General features: G+C 39.2%; 1 protein-coding gene across 1 annotated transcript; it reads left to right on the top strand.

Annotated features, from left to right (window-relative positions):
* Nucleotides 1-8544: 8544 nt before the first annotated feature.
* Nucleotides 8545-11981, top strand: LOC103709776 (homeobox-leucine zipper protein HAT5-like). The gene is made up of 3 exons (XM_039129241.3): nucleotides 8545-9169; nucleotides 10394-10785; nucleotides 11388-11981. The coding sequence occupies exons 1-3, from the start codon at nucleotides 9049-9051 to the stop codon at nucleotides 11793-11795; spliced, it is 921 nt and encodes a 306-aa protein (XP_038985169.3). The 5' UTR covers nucleotides 8545-9048; the 3' UTR covers nucleotides 11796-11981.
* Nucleotides 11982-19888: the final 7907 nt, after the last annotated feature.

Genomic DNA, 19888 nt, shown 5'->3' on the forward strand with positions numbered 1-19888 from the left:
TCCGACCCGATCCATATCCAATCTATTGTCGTCCCTAGCCGATTGTGAATATGACTAGGAAAGCAAGTGTCGAGAATTAATTTTTATTAACTTTTTTCTATGTAATATTTTACCACTCACATTAACGACTTGTAGCCTTATCTAGAATCAATTAAAAGAGGGAAGATTACTTATTTATATTTTCAGATTCAAGGTGACTTGGTTGGAGGGTATGCAGTCTACTCAGGAAAAGATAAAATCCCAGCCCTTCATTTACGAGATGTTTCACAGTGAGGACACCTTTGCTTCCTGTGTGCATGACCGCAAGCCAAAACTTAAATTGACGAGCGCAGTGCATGGTGATTAAATGTTCTGTAACAAGCCTAGCTGATTGCCAAAATGGCCTGCAAAACAAGTGTCAAGAATTAATTTTCTTTTAACCTTTCTATGCAATATATTGCCACTCGGATTAACATCTTGTAACCTTACATACAATCAATTAAAAGAGGGGAGATTGATTATAAAGTTGCATGTCAGTTGTATAACTATTTCACGAACAAAATTCTTGCTAAATTACCTTAGTCGCTGATAAATACGCAAGAATGCGACAAATTATTCACTTACACCTACCGACCCACCCCCTACAAATCATCCTATGTGTCCAGCTTAGTGACATTTTCTTATTTCTTTTTGTGGCATATTTGCGTTCTTCTAGTAACATCTATGCTAATGTATGGATAGATACAATGATTCTTTTTTTCAAGGAAGACATAAATGTAATTGGTTCGATTTTGGTTAAAGTACAACCAAAATTTAACATGATGGTATTGCAAACAAAACCTAAAGGCCAATTAAAAGAAATGTCTTATATATTTACCAAAAAAAAAAAATCTTATATTGTACAAAGTGCCATAGAGGCAATCAGGTGCATCTCAAAGATACAATTAACATAAAATCAAAACTCAATATTATAGATTACCGAATTTTGTCTCGAATGGTTCCATCTCTTGCCATTTTAGGAAAAAGATCGAGGATTGATTTTGCAAGGCATCGACTCTCGGTACAGCTCTCGAAAAGAAGAAGCCCCAATCTTGACTCGGTCTACTCCAAGCTTGAGCTTTAACCCAGATGGAGTAATGTAGGAATAAGTTAAATAACCCCTTCAGGACTCATGAGCCAAATGGTGCTTGAACCCTTCTTAGTCCCTTTTTGTTTTTGGAGAAAAGAAAAACATGAAGTTGATGCCTTATGGGCCTGGGCCGCCTCCACATCTTTCTCTTCGAAAATTCGGCCAAAAATCATGCCAAGCTTGTTCTCACGTTCAGCCCGATTCGCTCTTCTTGATACCGTGAACACGGGCAGACTGGCACTTAGAAAAGCTGTGATAAAGTTAATTAACGCAGGTATAAAAGCTGATAGTTTGCAGATTGGCAGTACGAGTAGATGGCTGTGAGCCTATGATTCCATGACTCAACCTTTTTTTCTTTAGCGAGTACATTTCTCTTGTCGCATCCTCTCAGGCAAAAGCTAAACCAATTAGAATATATATTTTATTTTAAGGAAAAGATATCCATAGGGACCAATAGACCATTTCTAAGTACCCAACCCCTATTTCTCTTGAGGGTCTCATTTCTTCCATGTTGGAGAGAATATTAATCATCTTGATTTCGGATTGTCCGATCTCCATGATCTCGGCCTTGATCGAGGTAGATAACTTCGGTATTGACCGATATGTTATGCTGGTCGGTTCAGCTGTAGAGTAACACCAAGAATCATCAAAGAAGTTGCAATTATGGTCTAGGCAACAGTCAATCCAGCTCGGCCATAAATACACAATCGGCGCAATTTATACCGCAAACATATCGCAAGGAGCATTACCATGTATTAAACATAAGAGGCCAGCTATCACTATGCAGTTATCGCACCTCCCGACAATTAAGGTAACGAATCCTCACCTTATGCTATATATGGAGGTTACCAAGGAACACTAGGTAAGCACTTTGGAGAATTTTTCTACTCTCATTCTCTCTCTTTCTCCAACTGTTGTTTTAGATCTCTACTAATTTAAACATCAGAAGATCCTCTGCTAGAAATCTTTCGTCAAGTAGACTTTCTTTACAGATCATTTTCGTCTTCCGAACAGCGATATTAGTTCTCCTTCGTCTCAAAGTTATTTTCCGACTTTTTTTTTTTTGTACAACAGTAGCTCACGCAAGTCTAACATGAGTACCACCAGCAAAGTCAATATTTTCCAACTCTAGGCCGATCCACTTTTCACCTTAGTATCATGCTCCACTTTTCATCTTGGGCGGGGACCAATCTCGGCTCGGATTTTGGCAGCAACACCCCCCACACCAATAAAGAGTGGAGGTAAGTTTGGACAAGTCCGTCAAGCTTTCATACCAGCAGCTACGAATTCCGAATCTTTGATGAGAATGGCCACATTCTTTGATACGGCAAAGGAAACGAGTCCGTGCATTCCAACCAAGCGATGGACATGGACTGTTCTAAAATCCACCACCAAGAAGCCCACAAAGCCTCGTCTTCGATCCACGAGTTTAGGAATCCAAAGGTGGTCCGTTCGATGCCGGTCCGAGTGGGCTCAGCCGTGGGGGACCATTAATGGGCTTAGGGGGCCCATGAAGCGACGCAGACTCGGTCGCTCCGGTTGCATAAAAGAACAAGGGAGCGAGGATGAGTCACCACACGGCGCGTCCCTTTCCTCACTCTGGATTCCGACCTCCATCCCCCGATGTCGACGCTGCGTCCCTTCAACCTCCCTTGCAGCCTCACACATCCACCGCGTCCCGATGGACGAAGATACCCTTGTTCTTGTGTGTGTGTGTGTGTCTATATATATATTCCATTACCCGAAATTAAGAATTATGAATTCATCATTTATACTGGCTGCATTGACCAAAATATCCTTATCCTGGTCTCTTTTAATTATTGGGACAAGAGTAGATCCAATAATATAGCATTAGCGGAAGCCAAACATGAGACACTGTACCCTCATGATGCATGTAAAGTTCTTGTGGCTTCCCCCAGCAGTCCTTACTTTTATTTAAAAAAGCAGAGTAGGCCAATTTATCATATTTGCTCGGTGTGGCTCTCTTTCATCGAGTGCGACTCATTGAGTTGTTGGCCTACCAAGCACTTGCCTGCTGCTCCTGCCATTCGCTCGGCGAGCGAATCTCTGTTGGCCCCCCCTCCTATTGTTCTAACCATAAGCTATGGTTGCTCTAGCTTGCACCCACAAGGCCAAAGTGAGCTCAGTGGTTAGCCCCTAACGTTAAGGGGACTTTCACCTTTACCAAATCTATAGAGGTATTACAAGTGTGTCTTGATGTGTTACGCTAGACCTAATGAATTTTGGAGTTGGTTTTAAATTCTCATTGGTACTTTCCTCCTCATAGACTAGTAATCATTGTGCTAATCAGGCATCACGAATACATTATTCGGCATAAATATTTTTTTTTTATAGAAAAAAGCCGAAAACTGCATCCATTTGTATGTAACACAAAAAGAAACTTCATGCAGTTGATGTGAATGTTATATGTGGAAGAATTTTTTTATTTACAATGGCAGAGATGATTAATAGGTGCACATTAATTCTTAAATGAAATGCACTTTTTGTATTTCCCTTCATATTAGACTCCCCAAGAAAAGAGATCCATCGAGTAATGCCCCTGCTCGATCAAAATAGGTTTCCACGTCACTTTGATCAGTGATGTATATATTCTTAGTTGTTCATCCTCAAAATGGAAATATTGTGTGGAAATGTGCATTGCCCAAGTTAGGAGCTCTTTTTAGGCCCGGCCAAACCTACCACATATATTTAAAATTTGACCTATAAAACTTGATGTGGCTTGGATTTATCGGTTTGTAACTGTCGACCGAACTGCCGACTAGAACACCTAACTAGACAGACCGACTAGCAGCAACAAACTATGTCTCCGATTCAAAATGCATTTAAGACCGTTAAATCTATTAAAGGGATAGTTATAGCCCCGTGCATTGTTGAGATATGTTGCGAGATGGTTACAAGTTGTCTCGACTTTACTAAATAACTATCCTACGCCCTCATCTCTATATATATTAGACTCGATGAACCTTCAGCTACACTTATGCTATGCTACTCTTGCTTACTTCATCTATAGCTTTCGCGAATCTTCACTATTTCTTAAAAACTTGGTCTAACTTAGACATTTTAGATATTTATTTTTCTTATTTGCAGGTCGGACATTCAACTTTGAGCAGGATAATCTATCCCAACGGACACAATCTGAGCATAATTGGCCCGCCCATCATTCACCAGCTCCACCGTCCGATCCCACTGGGTTGGATCAACAAAACCATAGAAGAGTCTCTTGAATTCCAAGATGCGAATGGAAACGAGCTTGTGGGATTTTTACGCCATGGACCATGGACACAAGGCTTGGCTTTGGAGGAAGCAGCCACTCGTGACGCACGGGAAGGCACGTGTGGAAAAGCGAGGACGTAAGTCCTCGGTAGACGTGGCATTGGATACATATCTGAAGGCAATGATCTGCTCGCCAACGGGATTAAAAAAAGCTCGTGAGAACCAAAAATAAATAAAAAAATAAAACGATATTATTGCCTTTACCTCCCACGTCCGCCTCCATTGAGTCTATTAAGACCTGCCACGTGTCCAAGATGCCGACGTCTTATACGACACGACCGTGCAAGCGCAAAACAAATGTGTGCCATGTGGCATCGTCTTCGAATCTGGCATGTCGCCAGGTACGCTCGCAAGTTGACAGAACGGCTGTCGTGGGTCGAGCCATTTCGTAGCCGGTGGGTCACACCTAACGGTCCCGGGCTACGATTGGAGCTCAAGAGATTAGGCTGTGGTGTGATACGGTAGCACCGAGCAACTAAAGTTGGCGGTACTTGGAAGAAATTGTAACAATAAAATCTGGATAAGTGGCATCTTAATGTGAACGGTTAAATATAATTGAATTAAAGTATTTCTTTCAGACAATAAATGTTCTTACTTGTTGGTCTGAATAGAATTTCTTTTTCTCGGCAGCTTCTTCTTACAAGCGTCAACATTCTATGTTCTGGTTATTTGGAGCCATTTAGCTTCAATTTTTTCATTACTTTCTTTTCTTGATAAATTCATCTCCGCCCTTCATCTCTATGATTAATTTTTAATAAAAGTCAGATGGCTCATTTTGCCTTCTTTTACATCAAAAAAAATTAAAGTGTTGATAGCCTAAGCATCTTGGAGGATTATATGATATCCTGTACGTGCATAAAATAATCACATGAGTACTTAGTATTGTGTGATTTACTCGTTAATCTTTTTTCAACCGGCAATCATGCAACTTAGCCACCTTTTGAGCTGTTTTACAAAATTTATCTTTTTTTTAAAAAAAAAGCAAGAATTTTATGTTATAACTAAAGTATTTCTCGATGGATGAATTCAACGGTAGTCTAACAATGTTGGCAAGAATTTCAAGCCGGCACGTACAGTTTTTGTGGTCTAGGTCGCCTTCTAAAAGGAGGTTCTTGCAAACTCTTTTTGTAGCACTCTTCTGACCTTTGAATTTTGAATTTTGGTAACCGTTTCATTTAGAATCCCTACTAAACAAAACTCGCTTTAGTTCCCAGACCAAATTTTCCCGTTGAGTCGTAAAGTGATGTACACAAAATGCATTACCTTCCACGCATCGCAAACGTACACTAGGCATCTTTAAAGTGATACGTCTTTGAATTCTCATAATCCCACTTGACCACTCCTTGGTATGTTGAAGAAATGATTATTCGACTTGATAGATAGTTGCGTTCGGATAGTTATCTTCTTAAGATAAGGGGATTCAGATGATTTGCTTGTTTAAACTCTCACCAAATTAGTGATGGATCTAGTTAAAGAAGAAATTTCCCATTCATGCTGCAGGAAAAATGTGCCATCTGGGCTATAGAAAGCAGAAATTTTCTCTTAATGAACCTAGGCAGCAGATGTTTTAGTTCATGCTGTCATTAATGGTTCCACACAAGTCTAATATTTAATTGCATATAGAAGCTTTCCTGTCCATTAGAATATTTAGGGCATGTTTGGTTGTAGAGAGTTGAGCTTTGAGATGAGAATGAATAACTCCTCTCCTATTCATTTAGTTGAAAAAAGTTTCATTCCTATTTCGATTTTAGTGGCCAATGAGAAATGCCCCAATCTCCTAAAGTCTCACGTGGACTCTTCTATGATATTCAAATCTCATTCTAGTTCCGACTTTGATTTTATTCTTGAACTAAATATGTTGGAGAATATGACCATTTTGATTCTCATTTCTATTCTAATCCATTCCGATTCCATTTTTGATCACGAACCAAAAAAAATCCTTTGAAATCGATGTTAGGAAACTTTATTTCTAAATTGGAGCCGACAACAATTTAGGATTCACAGTTCAAGCCTGGCTCTAATTAAAATTCAATAATCACTAGTGAATTCCTTGAAATCGAACGTACTCCAAAAAGGCTTAGGAATACAGTGCAGGCAATTCATTCATGGCCAAAGTTCACCTCGGAAATGGTTTGGATTCCTCTCATCACAGGCCTTTCCAATGTCCGGTTTGGCAGCTACAACTGCAAGCTTTTGTCGCACAAAGTGGAAAAAAGTTTTCAGTCATCGAACATGATTGGAAACCACCAACAACGGTGGATAATTTTGCTAATAGAAAACAAGCTCCATGTGGCCTAGATTGGTTTTATTTGTTGTCAACCTTTGGCCTTTAATATGCCCCCTTTTTCATCTCAGTCTTGTCCTTCCCTTGCCATGATTAAATTGTACGCTCCCACCTTTTCTCCCCAACTTATCCTGCGGCCTATGGAAAGTTGGCCTTCTTTGCATCTTGTTTCTCTTTTCCAGCGAATGATTTTTGAAAACTTTTCCTGGAATTGGCCATGCTATCCCTTACTAGTGAACACTTATTACTAGCATATTATAATCCAGATCGACATATGCGTTATTTATACTTTTATTTTAACCATTATATTTCTATGTACCCAATGAAAGTTCAATCCGAGTAGCCTAAAACAAGTTGCACATTGTTGCCTTGCTCAACAAAAATAGTAATCCTTACTCTTACTTCTTCCCGCAAGGATAAAAAAAAAAAAAAAAAAAAAAAGCTACTCAAGTCGATTTGCTTGATCAAAAGGAGATATTAATAAACTTCTATGAAATGGTCTTCGAATCGAGACCAGCAAGCAACTAGTAGGAGAAAGTTGACGTGTTGCCGTAGTGCGTGTACTTTTTTGAGCATAAGTATTTAAGAGGCGGAATTCTGCTTCTAATTTTAGACAACAATATAACCAAGAAAAAAAAAGATTTTTTTCTTGTGATTCACGCACAAATCATTAGCATTAATTAGTAAATGCTTAAATTCTTCCAATGAAGTTTGGAGTTTGTTGGTTGGTATATATCTGAATGTATAGATTACCTGACAACAATATCGAATACAATCCTAATTATTAGGGTACTGAAATGATTTGCACAATTCTTAAAACAAACCTATAATTTGTTGCACCTTGTTAGACTAGAATGGATTCCTCTACCCTCCAATGGATGCCTTCATTAGGAGAAAGCCACTTCTAACCATTGCTCAAATTTATTAAAACCGTGCTTCAATCGTTATCTTCGTTATTGCAAGCACGTTTTTGGCATTTTCGTTTTATTTCTTGGATAATTGCTCCAAGGGTTATTAATGTTTTATATTGTCATTTTTATTTCTTTCTATGGTGCTATCTATTTAGACCACCACATTTCTTCATGTTCAAGTGAAATCTAAAAATAAACCAAGTGCCATCAAAAAATCTAAAAAAAACAGTGAAGGAATTACAATGTAGAAATTTCTAAAAATATACCATGCAAACACTTGGCAAAGAAATAATGCTTCCATTATAGAAAGACATAAATTTCTCCAACCTGCTAATATTAGTTTAACAGTTTTACATCAATTATCTCGTATCATATTTGATTGAGGCTATCATTAAGCAAATTTATGATATATTTTTGGCAAGATTTAGATCTCCGAGCTATAGTTTGTACCCTATTTGGATACCCTGGTATACTATATACAAAAATTCTAGCTCTATTAATTCGATCAATATAAATCCATGATTGATATAATATATTTATAATGACCAAAAATTTTCAATTATTTATTACTTTCTCCAATTTATTTTTTAATTAATATTTAAATACAGTTTTAATCTAATATTTATCATATCCGTCTGAGATTTTGATATTTTGATCGGAGAATATCAGCTGGTGTCCCAAAAATCTCGATCTCTCCAAATTTTTTTTCACTTGCCATATCAACTTCTTTCGTCTTGATCCCGGCAACTCCCTGAGATACATCCTGTCCATTGATTAATTATAATGCCGTCTTATAAAAAAAAAAAAAAAACACGCCGCGGATCCTAAGTTAATATATATATATATATATTTTAAATAAAGATAAGAAAGTTATAGTCGTCATTTCCTCTCGCCATTCCTTATCCCCGAGCAGGAGAAGACCTCAGGGCCCTCTCCTCGCTTTATAAGAGGACCCTCGACGCCTCCATTCTGGAGAAAAGAGAGAAGAAAAAAGAGAAAGGAAGCCTACCCAAATCCTTCTCTTCCCTTCCCCACTCTCCTCCCTAGTCTCTTCTCTAGAGTTTCCTTCAGAATTGATGGAAAATTCAGGGACCCATCCCTCGATTCTTGGCAGCGTCCGTTGGCTCCCCTCCTCCTGAAGGAGATTAGAGAGACAGAGAGATGGGTATGAGTGGCCGCTGCGCCCAGGCCTCTTCTCATGGCTCCGTTATGATGGTCACCAGCTTCTTCCGACATAAGTACTAGAGCTCAAGCGGCGAAGGTATCTGGGGGCGGCGGAATCATGCCCGTCGGATCTCGTCAAGAACACGGGGGAAGAGGTGGTATGGTGTAAGATTTCTTGAAGGTTGTAAGGAAAAAAGACTTCTTTTTTTCTTCGGGTAAAAGAAGAGAGAGAGAGAGAGAGAGAGAGAGAGAGAGGAGGAGGAGGAAGCGAGAAAAAAAGGTAGGAGATGGCGGGAAGAAGGTCTTATGAGGGTTCGAGTATGGCGGTTTTGCTCCGGAATAATTGGATTTCCTCCGAGGCTATTGAGCCCCTGCTCTCTTCGGGGACTTCTCATGGAGGATTTCCCGGTAACATCTCTCTTTCTCTCTCTCCGTCCCTGTTATTCTCTCTGTTTTTAATTTTAGAAGGTTTCTTTGGCTTTCTTTGATTTCTGGATCCAAGTTTGTAGTCATGCAAAAACTGTTGGTCCACTAGAGCAAACAGACTATGCCTCTTCCAATGCTGCTCAGGGTTTGATTTCCTCTTAACATGTCAAGGGCTTTCATATTTCCTCTATACTACAGTTCAAGTTGCCATATTTGATGATTCGTATGCTTTATTTTTTTATCCCTGTTAATGTTTCCAATCACTCGGTTAATTTGGTCTTGCTTCTAGCAATATTCTGACATGGTCACCCGGAATTTCTCACATAATTTGGTCTTTCGAGACTCCCACTTTTCAGAGTTAGCTTGTTTCAATAATTACTAATCTTCAATCGGCCACTGCAACTCAGCTGGAATTCTTAATATAATTGAAGGTTTGTCATGTTGATCTAAATTCAGTTGGTCATTGAAGCATTGCAGCAGCTTGGATCTCTCACGTATAAGCACAACTTTTTCAGGGATTAGTCTCTGTTTCGGGTGGCTATTTTCCTCTGCCTCCCTTTCATTCAAAAAGAATTCATTTTATCATTTTTTTCTCCCTCATTTTGTTATGATTTCAAAGTATGAACAGTGATCTATTACCATTTATCCTTCTATGATTATGGACACCTAATATTCTCCTTTAACTTTTCTTTCTGAGTTTTTTTCCCCTTTAAAAATTTGAGTTGCTTTACCTCTGCCTTTGCCCTGTTTTCAACTACCTACCTTTTCAAGAAACCTCAGTACATGCTGGTGAAAGACTTTGTGATCATATTATTGCCCTAGATATAACATTTTTCTGGGAGAAGGAAGGGAAAAAAGTCATTTAAAAGTTCTCTTGTATTGGTTTTCCTGATATTTTTCTATGGTGAAAGAAGTTGCGCCTATGCAGCTCTTATAAATTCCTTGATGCAAGTAACACAATCTATTTGCTTTCATAAATTCATTTAGCATCAAAAAGTTATGATGTGTTGCATCATTATAGACCTTTTTTTTTGCCTCAGAAATCTGATATACAATGAAATATCTTTCTCCATTGATATATCTATAGTTCATTATTATTATTTTTTGAATGCAACTATATATATATATATGGCTGGATAGTTGCCGTCAATTTTGTTGATGGTAATACTTTAATATAGAATAAAGTCTAAAAGATTTCTCTCTCAGGCTCAAGGTCTGTGATGAATTTTGAAGATGTCCATGGGCAGAGGCCTGAATGGTCCTTCTGCAGACCATTCGAGTTGGAAGAAACTGGCGACGAGGAATTGGACGAGGGTGTTCACCGCCCAGAAAAGAAGAGAAGGCTTACAGCTGACCAAGTCCAGTTCCTCGAGAGTAGTTTTGAGCTTGAAAACAAGCTTGAGCCAGAGAGGAAAGCTCAGCTTGCAAGGGATCTCGGGCTACAGCCCAGACAGGTCGCAATATGGTTTCAAAATCGCCGTGCTCGGTGGAAGACAAAGCAACTGGAGAAGGACTACGAGGCCCTGAAATCTAGTTATGATGTCCTCAAGGCTGATTACGATAACCTGCTCGATGAGAAGGAGAAACTTCAAGCCGAGGTAATCCATTCAGAACTTTCACAAAGCATTTAGTTCTTTGATATGCTTCAAAACCACTGCTTCTGGTCTGCCAACCGTATCTATTTCTTAATTAGTTCCTCTAACTTCGAATCTATTGCGTTTGTTTCATAAAGTTATCAGCTGTTGTTGAAGACAGTGGTTTATTAAATGACACCTAAACATAGTCTAGCAGTGTAAAATTCTTCTCTTTATATATGGAGAGGTTGGTTGACATTTTGCAACTGTCTAGGATGGCATACTGCATATCTTGGATGTTTCAAGTTTCAACAAACTAATCTAATTCTATGAATTGCTTGTGATGCCTAGATAATGTTAAGGTCTAGAAAGGTGTGAATCCTAACGCTTCTAGCTAAATCACTAGTGTTTTTATTTTTTTTCTGTGTCATTTTGCTAAGTGCTACTAAGGAAAGCGGTAGATTGTTGAGACATGTCATGTATAATGCTGAAAGGAAAGGAAAGGAAAGTTTGACACAGTATATATCCTGTCTCTATTCATCTGTTCAGTGGACTGATATTTTGTTAGCTTAGTATTCTAAATTATGGAACCATTACCCTCATCAACTGGAGCTTCTTCTTGACAGGTTCTCTCTCTCACAAACAAGGTCTTCCTCAAAGAGAAGGATATCGGCAGCTCGGCACCATTTGAATGCAACAAATTGCCTCCTCACGAATTGCAGAACATAGTCCCGGATGCCATGCGCGAGGTGAAAAGAGTAGATGCCCGAGTCACAGTATGCAAGCAAGAGGACCTCAGCTCCGCCAACAGCACTGTGTTAGACTCCGGGAGCCCTCCCTACATTGACGAAGTAGATCGCTCTACGCTGATGGAGCCTGTGGATTCTTTCCATGCTTTCGAACCTGATCGATCTGATCTCTCGCATGCCGGAGAGGTTGATGAGGTCAAAGGTTCTGGCTTCCTGAGGCTTGAAGACAATTTGAATAATTACAGGTTCCCTGTCGAGGACCAGCCCTATTGGTTCTGGCCTTGACTCATACGATGTTCGATTTGTGCCTACTTTACTGTGTTTTCTGCGTCTTTGGTGAGGTTAATTTTGGTGGTGAATAATTAGCAACAAAGCCATTTTAGTGGCAATTAAAATCTAGATGGTTTGTGAAACTTTTCGTCTTTGTATTCAGTTTGTTCTTATTGAAGAAAGCTTTGAAGTTGTGTAAAACTAGTGGGAATTGAAAGGTACCTTGGTCAATGTCTTAGTTAAAGATAGGTGGTCCCATGATTGCCTAAAAAAATCTGGAGTGTTTTGTTTGTCCATTTACGTGAATCGGAAGGACTACCTTGATGAATGAAAAGCTTCAAGGCCTATCAGCCGATAAATTATATCCTCCACCTGATGGAAATGGTACACGTATCACTAAAATGCTGCCCCATTTATGTGAAGCTAGACAAAATCATAAATGCTGCCCCATTTACGTGAAGCTAGACAAAATCATAGATTTAGGGCACATGGGGCTTTACTTCTGCTTTTGTAATATCTTGGATGATGTTTTTCTTAAGATCAACTTTGATAGATACATACTTGATGCTGACAGAAGAGGTGGTGCAGACTTCATCATTATAGGCTCGGACTTTAAGGTGGTTGCTGCTAGCGAGTGCCAGATCTTTGAAACCTCTATTTCGGGGGCGGAACTGAGGGCGGCATGGGCTGGTGATATTATGCACGGCATGTTCTGTGAGCCATAACAGTCCTACTCGAGGGTGACTCGGCCACAGTAATTGGCTGGATTCAAGGGGCACCAGTGGCATGGGTAGGTGCCACCCTCTGCTCTAGAATATTTAAGGCCTATTACCTGAGAAATTATATCCTGCACTTGATGGGCTAGCTTAGCCTGGTGGTATGGTACACTGCATCAGTAAAATGCTACCTGATTTATGTGAAGCTAGACAAAATCATAGATCTCACGGGTTCGCATCAAATCGGCCTCGGGAAAGGAATTGCCTCCATCCTCCACCAATTGGACGTATGTCATTAGCTCTCTTAAAATGCTTGATCTTAGAAGCGGTCTCGTCGGATTAGACGCGTTGGCAAAACCTCATGGGAGGCTGAGATCTTCTATCGCTCAGATGAGTCGAGAAGATTAGCATCGGTCCGGTCAGGAGCGACGGTGATAGAGATGCCCAATCGGGCTAGGGCTTGGACGAAACGGATGGGGACATCAGCAAAGGAACGAAGGGCGTTGCGCTTTGTGGCAGCTTACCCGACGGTGAGGCAGATCTGGGCCACGGAGATTTTGGAAATGGTAGCAGACAAAGAGGGTACGAATGTCGTGCTCCTTCACTAACGGTTTCATTGATGGACGGTGAAGGTCGTGCTCCTCCTTTTGATCATAGACAGTGTTTAGGTTCGTCCGGTAGATCTCATCCCCGATTAGGACCTTGAACTACTCCGCCGGTGTGAGAAGCAGGCATGTGTTTAATCCTAAATTGGCTATACAATAAGTAGATTTTGGATACTTATAAAAAAAAAAAAGAAATACAAATAACACATTTTGACTGGCCTTTTTGGGTAAGGTCCTAAGTTGTTAGAAATATTATCAAAGCATGAGTCCATTAGAACTGACTACGGATTGATCGTGGTATTTATGAATGGATTTGAATGGATTTGGACCGTTAGCATGGTGAGTATGCCAAAGCTCAAATGGAGGCAGTATTTGAGGATTCATGTGGGTGTGCGTTTAGTCCTGCATCACATATGCACTAGGTAGATCTTTAGTTCTTATACAACATCAAAGAATGCAAATAACATATTCTGACTAACCTTTTTGGGTGAGGTTCTGAGTTGTTAGAAATGATATCAGAATCGTCCCAAACCATAGCCTATGTAGACTAGAGGACTCTGCAGTATGGGTCCATTAAAACTGACCACTAGCTGATCGTGGTATTTGTGATTGGATTTGAATGAATTTAGACTCTTAGCCTTGCAAGGATGCTGGGCTTAAATGGGGGAGAGTATATGAGAATCTATGTAGGTATGTGTTTAGTTTTATATTGGTTATGCATTGAGTACATATTGGGTATTTATACGAGACTAAGGAACTCAAATAATATATTCTGGCTAGTCTTTTTAGGCGAGGTCCTTGGCTATTACAGCTAGAATATTTGGGTCCCCCACCATCATTGGAGAAGCATCCAATGGTTGCTTTCCCTTGTTGTCGACTTCTATTAGTGTTTCGCATGCAACCTTTCGGTCTCCTCTGAGAGGAGATGGAGCGTTTGGCTGAATCTGTTTGAAGGGATAAGGCAGTTTGTATCAAGGCAGAGGGCGGCATCATGAGGAGAGGAGGTAGAGATGGTCCGCTTCTCCTTCTTTTTCTTTCTCTTTTCTCTATTCCTTTTTTTGTTGCTTTTTTACACTAAGGTGATTAAAATGTCTATTAGATGGAACAAGAATTATATGAGGCGGACACTATAGAATATCATATAGAGTGAGACTCTTATTTTGCCATATTTTTGTAGTGCTTATTTTAAAGAGAAAACCCAAAAGTCAAATAGGGATAGGACTTCTACTACTAATGAAGTTCATCAATCTTGTAACTTAGAAAAAAAAAAAGAAATTACACACACCAAGAGATATGGGCCACGAAGAGAAACCGTCCACATTCTTTTTCTTTCTTATTCAGCCTCTCCACTTATCCTCTTCCTTATTAAGCCTTCTTTTCCATCCATGAGGTCTTCCTTCTCATCCCAAGTCTACTTCTCCTCCTCTAAATTCCTCTCTCTTTGTTATAATCTTTGCACCTAAGAGTTCATAGAATTTAAGAAATAATATATATATATAGTTTTTTATATTAGACAAAGCTAGAAAGCTGCATATCGGTACTGATGAATACTATATTCTGAAAACTATGCAACAATATACTTAGAAGTATGTATTGGCTTACGAGATGATTAATTTGCTTGGTGTATATTACCTGACCATATAGTGCGTATTGGTAAAAATGATATTTTGAAACTTGTGTATCGATTTATTTGGAAGTGTGTATTGGATCATTATTAGGTGTGAATCAAATAGATTTGCAATAAATATCAGGAAGTCAATGAGTTTGTATCATTGACTATATAGTATGTATTGGTTAATATAATATTTTAGAAACCGTGTATCAACTCACTTGGAGATGTATATTGGGCTGTTGGATAACTAATTTGCTAAATATGTATCATCTGATTGTGTATTATATACATAATGAACATCATGTTATAGAAATTATATAACAAATTATCTAAATGTGTATATTGGCTTACTAAATAACTTATTTACTTATATGTATTACTCGACTACATTGGTAAGTACTGTATTTTTTTCATAGTTTTTTCAATCATAGGACTAACGATTTCATTAGTCGGAGTTTATAATTTTTAATCTTTTTAAAAAATAAATAGTAAAAAAATATAATAAAATAAAAAGTCTTTTTTTATTTTTTTTTTTTATTTTTGGTACCTGTTTCGTCTGATTTTTCTTCGATGGTGCCGCTGAGCTGCTGTCACTGAGCTGGAGTGTTTTTTCGTCCGTTTGCGTGACTTGGGGGGTGGGTCGTGGACTTCCTCCATGAATGAAAAGTTTGGACCGCTGAGCTGGTATCACAGCTGGAATGGTTTTTCGTCCATTTGCGTGACTTGAGAGGGAGAACTTCCTTGATGAATGAAAAGTTTCGACGCCTATCGCGGGGACAGATGAGGGAGAAAGCAAGGTCCTTTCTCATGCTATCATCAGGGTGTGTGTTTTTTTTTTCAGGGTTGACGTGATGTGGCAAGAAGTCTTTCAGTGAGAACCAGAGACAAGGAAGAGCGTTCCTGAGAATACAAGAGCCGGGTAATGTTATCGTTACCGAGTCTCAGTCAGCTGAAATCTTGAGAGGGATGGATCCTGGACTGCGCGTGATATATGATACCATGTTGTTTGATTTATAGTGAGGGATGCTTCCGAGAGGCCGTGCTTTGTCCCATCTTGCATTGCTTTGTATAACAATTGCGAGTTTTCATTGATTCTATATTAGGATTTTTGCTTATGCCATGCATCTGACTCGGAAAAATTCAACGGCGATGAGAGAACAAAGCGCGTGAAAGAAAGACAGCTATAGCGCATGCTATAGTTTTCCAATATTATACATATCAAAATGATGAAATTAACCTAAGGAGCGTGGAGGTCGATTTCTCTTCAAGGCATAATATTGAGAATGCTCATTGAATGAACAATTTAATAATATATTTCGGATCTAATCAATAATGATATATCGAGTATCTTATCTGTTGATACGGAGTATTCTGACGATCCCCATGATTTGAGTCCGAGCTCAGCAGTGGATCACGAAATCCCAGTTCTTCATTGAAGAGTAGAGCAGTTTGGTTGCTCGCAAGGCGCATAACCTTGAGGTCACGGGTTCATAACATTCTGGAGTTACAAAAATAGTTATTAAATCGTTAGCACCATATAAAATTATTTTTTCTAGCATAGCTATTAATACAAATAGCAGAAACTTGACCCGTGGTAATACGCAAATAGGACACTTTCAAGCATACATAGAATTGGCGAATGCAGGGCATAATCTCAAATCTCGACGTACACTTACATTCTTGTTGATATTTGTGGACTAGTTATCATTGCGCTCGTTTATGGTATGGATATTATTCTTAAAGTATGATTGTGGGGTTCACGACTTTAATACATACTATTGATGTGTTTTAGTATCAGCATATGTTGTGAATTGATAGGACATGTGATGTACATATATCTAAAAGCTAATTAACATAGTCTTCCATCTTGATTCACACATGTTTTGAAAGACGTTGAATGGGCTATTGAAGAACTAGTGATGAGTCTATAAAAAAGGTTATCCAACCACAAATATTTAACATAGTAATTCTTAAAATATGCTGAATAATAAAAAAATTCATAAATTATGATCCCTGAACTTTAGCTCATCTCTTGAAAAATGCCACTATCAACTGTTCAACTTGAACTCCACTCTTCAACCTGCCCCAACTCCTACCGGAGCCAACCGTGAACTTACGCAAGTAACGCAACACAATTAGGAGGAGAGAAATTCCGGCAATGACATGGCAGATGAGGCGTGTTTGACCCACAAGCTAACTAGTTAACATTAAGTAGTAGTTGTAATAATAATAATAGTAATAGTAATTTTTAAATTAATTGGATTAAATAGGAAATTTGGAACAGTCTAGTGATTGGTCCATGGCTTGGACGGTTCATGTTTCGACGGATGCCACGTATATTGTCGCCGACGTCTTGGTTAGAAAAAAGGCAAGGAGACACGCGTCCGGCTGATGCGACATGTCTGTCACGCGTCGGATTCTGATGGTACAACCATCGGTCGCCGCCCACGTGGCTGCCAGCTGGGCCGACAGGCCTCGACACTTTCTCTCACTCAACGTTGAGGTGGGCCCCACTCTTCTTGGCGTCTTCCGGGCCGTCGGTTTCCGCGACGGCAGCGGATAAAGAAACCGGGTTGTTGCGGTGGTCCCAAATTAGAGTCCAAGGGGGCATGGTTTTCGGCGAACCCAAACCTGAACCGGCCCAACCCCGAATCGTCCTTGGTTCGGCTCAGATTTTTTTTTTTTTTTTTTTTGGGTACATTGGGCTAACAAAATTAAAAAATAAAATACTACATAAAGGTATTAGCATAAAATCATGACCTATCCAGATGAAATTTTAAGAATGATGAGCTGCAAAAGATGTAATTCGGTCTGCAACATCATTTATCTTTCGGTATACGTATATGATCTGATGAGAATCGCATTCTTTCAGTAATTTACAGATATTGTGGAGCAGCGGTCGATGATCGATCGAGAACCTCCAACCTCAAATCCACCCAATTATTGTGGCTGACTCTTTCTCCAGAATAAGGCGGTCCACGCTCCCGTATCTATTTTTAATATATACTTCGTCATGGCCTTCCGAGCGAAGCCTAACCTCCTCGTGGAGTCGTAGGCATGAGGGACTCGGATTTGGGTAACCGGTTTTATTTGTGGGACGGATTGTCAGAATTTTTTTTCGTGTTGCTCGTGAGCGTATGAGCGTCCACGCAAGCACCTTTATGTCACACGTGTCTGGCTCTGATAAGGGGACCGTCAGCACGTGAAACACAACGGAAAAGTAATATGAGGACGTTGCATGTCCACGATTTTCTTAACGATTTATATTAGTTAAATGTATTCGATTAATTTAAACTGATAATAAGCAGGGAAGATGTGCATCCAATGAACGTTCTTGAAGTAACGAGGTTTTATTTATTTTCTACTTGGATATGAAGAGGACAGGGGTGGCGTGCTTGCTGATCTCATTCATGCGTTTTAATTGGGACCCACGGAAGTTGATATTCCGGCAGGCGGCAGTAGGTATAGAAAACGGCCAAGAGAAGAACACAAATCTTTGCTTCCTTGCCTCCCGTTTAACATGCATTTGGTTCACATTTGGAATGAAAATTAAAATAAAAATCAAAATAATCGTATTTCTCGAGTGGTTTATGATTAGAATTAGAATTGGAAGTTTATAATTATACTTACGACTAGTAACCAATGCAATACTCTGTTACGACTATTACCTTTTTAAACCTGTCAATGGAGCCAACATGAATGTTTTCTGCAAAGCGTATGAACCATTCAAACATCAGATCAGAAAGATACATCCTTTGTTTTATTTATTTATTTAGTTATTTTTGATAGAGAGAATATATGGCTTTTCTAGAGGCTCAGACAAAATCCCTGAATCGACCTCAGCTTGCTCGCTATCAAATTTAGAGCCCACTTAAAGTGATTGGTCTTGCAAACTTCTTTAAAAGAACAAAACTTCCACGCCAACGTAGGGAAATAATATCCTACACTATATGTAACTCATAGACGTGTATACTGTCAATTATAGTCCCTCATTTTATGAGCTTCATTTATCAAGTACTCATCTTGATGCATTGTTATAAAAACGGACGACCATTTTTTTTTTTGGTACATCGGCTGCTCATGCTAATTTGCATGAGCATAGCCTGAATTGTCAAGAAAAAATAGACTACCCAAAGCTAAAGAAATGTCCGACTCTCGAGTCCAAAAAAAACCACCAGAATACTGGGCGGCTTAAGAAACGACTCGGTCAGCCACCCTATTTGCCTCACGGTATACATGCACCGCCTGGAAGGAAACACAACTTCTTGCCAACCACCGGATGACGCCGAAAAGCGGATGCTCTGCTTCCCTTCAACCCTCCTGTAGAATCCACTCTATCACCATAGCCAAGTCACTCTCAAGAGTGATGCGCCTAGCTCCTAGCACCTGAAAAACGGATGACCATGAAAAGATTGGCCTATGTGCGGGGCACTCCAGTCCAACATGACCTCACTTTGACTCCAAGATCACTCAAATAGCATGGAAGCAAAGGGCTGCTTGGATGCGTATTTGAAGACTAAATGTTGTTGTCAAGATGTACACATGTACCTCGATAAACTTCACGACGTATGCAGCCCATTCATCTATCCAAGCTTGTTCTCAGCCGTGAAGCAAAGTCGATAGCAGGAACCTTTTTCAGATAAAACTGCAACCTCGGACACGCACGCTGATGAAGTCAATCACAAAACGCAACGAGGAGGGGATAAGATTCATAGGAGGCGTTTACAAGGTCACCCCAAACGCTGATGGTTTCGGCTGGTGAAATTATCATGAATTGCACCAATCTTACATAAGAAGGGGATATTTTCACTGCATCCGATTTAAAGTAAATATAGAAGGTTCCTTAAATAATTAGCTCAAGTTAAGCACAAGATTGGTTCGAGAAAAGCTTGAATCAAGCTCAATTCCAAAGTAAACAAATATATCTCGAACTAGCAAAATAGGCTCGATATTAATTTCAAGCTAGGTTCAAAATTGAACCGGCTAAATCAAGCTCGACCGGATAAGGCTTGAAATACATGTATTACATGTAATATATATTATCTTATATATAATATATAATACATAAAACATATATTATATACTATTTATATATAATATATGTTATGCATTATGTATGATATATGTTATATGTAAATATTATATATAATATAATATATACTATATATTGGTTCA

The sequence above is a fragment of the Phoenix dactylifera genome, chromosome 5, assembly GCF_051530095.1.
Source record: "Phoenix dactylifera cultivar Ajwa chromosome 5, Ajwa_hap1_PhDact_Kaust_v1.1, whole genome shotgun sequence".
Lineage (NCBI taxonomy): Eukaryota > Viridiplantae > Streptophyta > Magnoliopsida > Arecales > Arecaceae > Phoenix > Phoenix dactylifera.

Excerpts from the sequence above, each read along its gene's own strand:
- LOC103709776 (XM_039129241.3), top strand. The coding sequence starts at position 9,049 with ATGGCGGGAAGAAGGTCTTATGAGGGTTCGAGTATGGCGGTTTTGCTC. Across the intron at positions 9,170-10,393 it reads TTCTCATGGAGGATTTCCCG|GCTCAAGGTCTGTGATGAAT; the intron begins GTAACATCTCTC and ends TTTCTCTCTCAG. Across the intron at positions 10,786-11,387 it reads AGGAGAAACTTCAAGCCGAG|GTTCTCTCTCTCACAAACAA; the intron begins GTAATCCATTCA and ends TCTTCTTGACAG.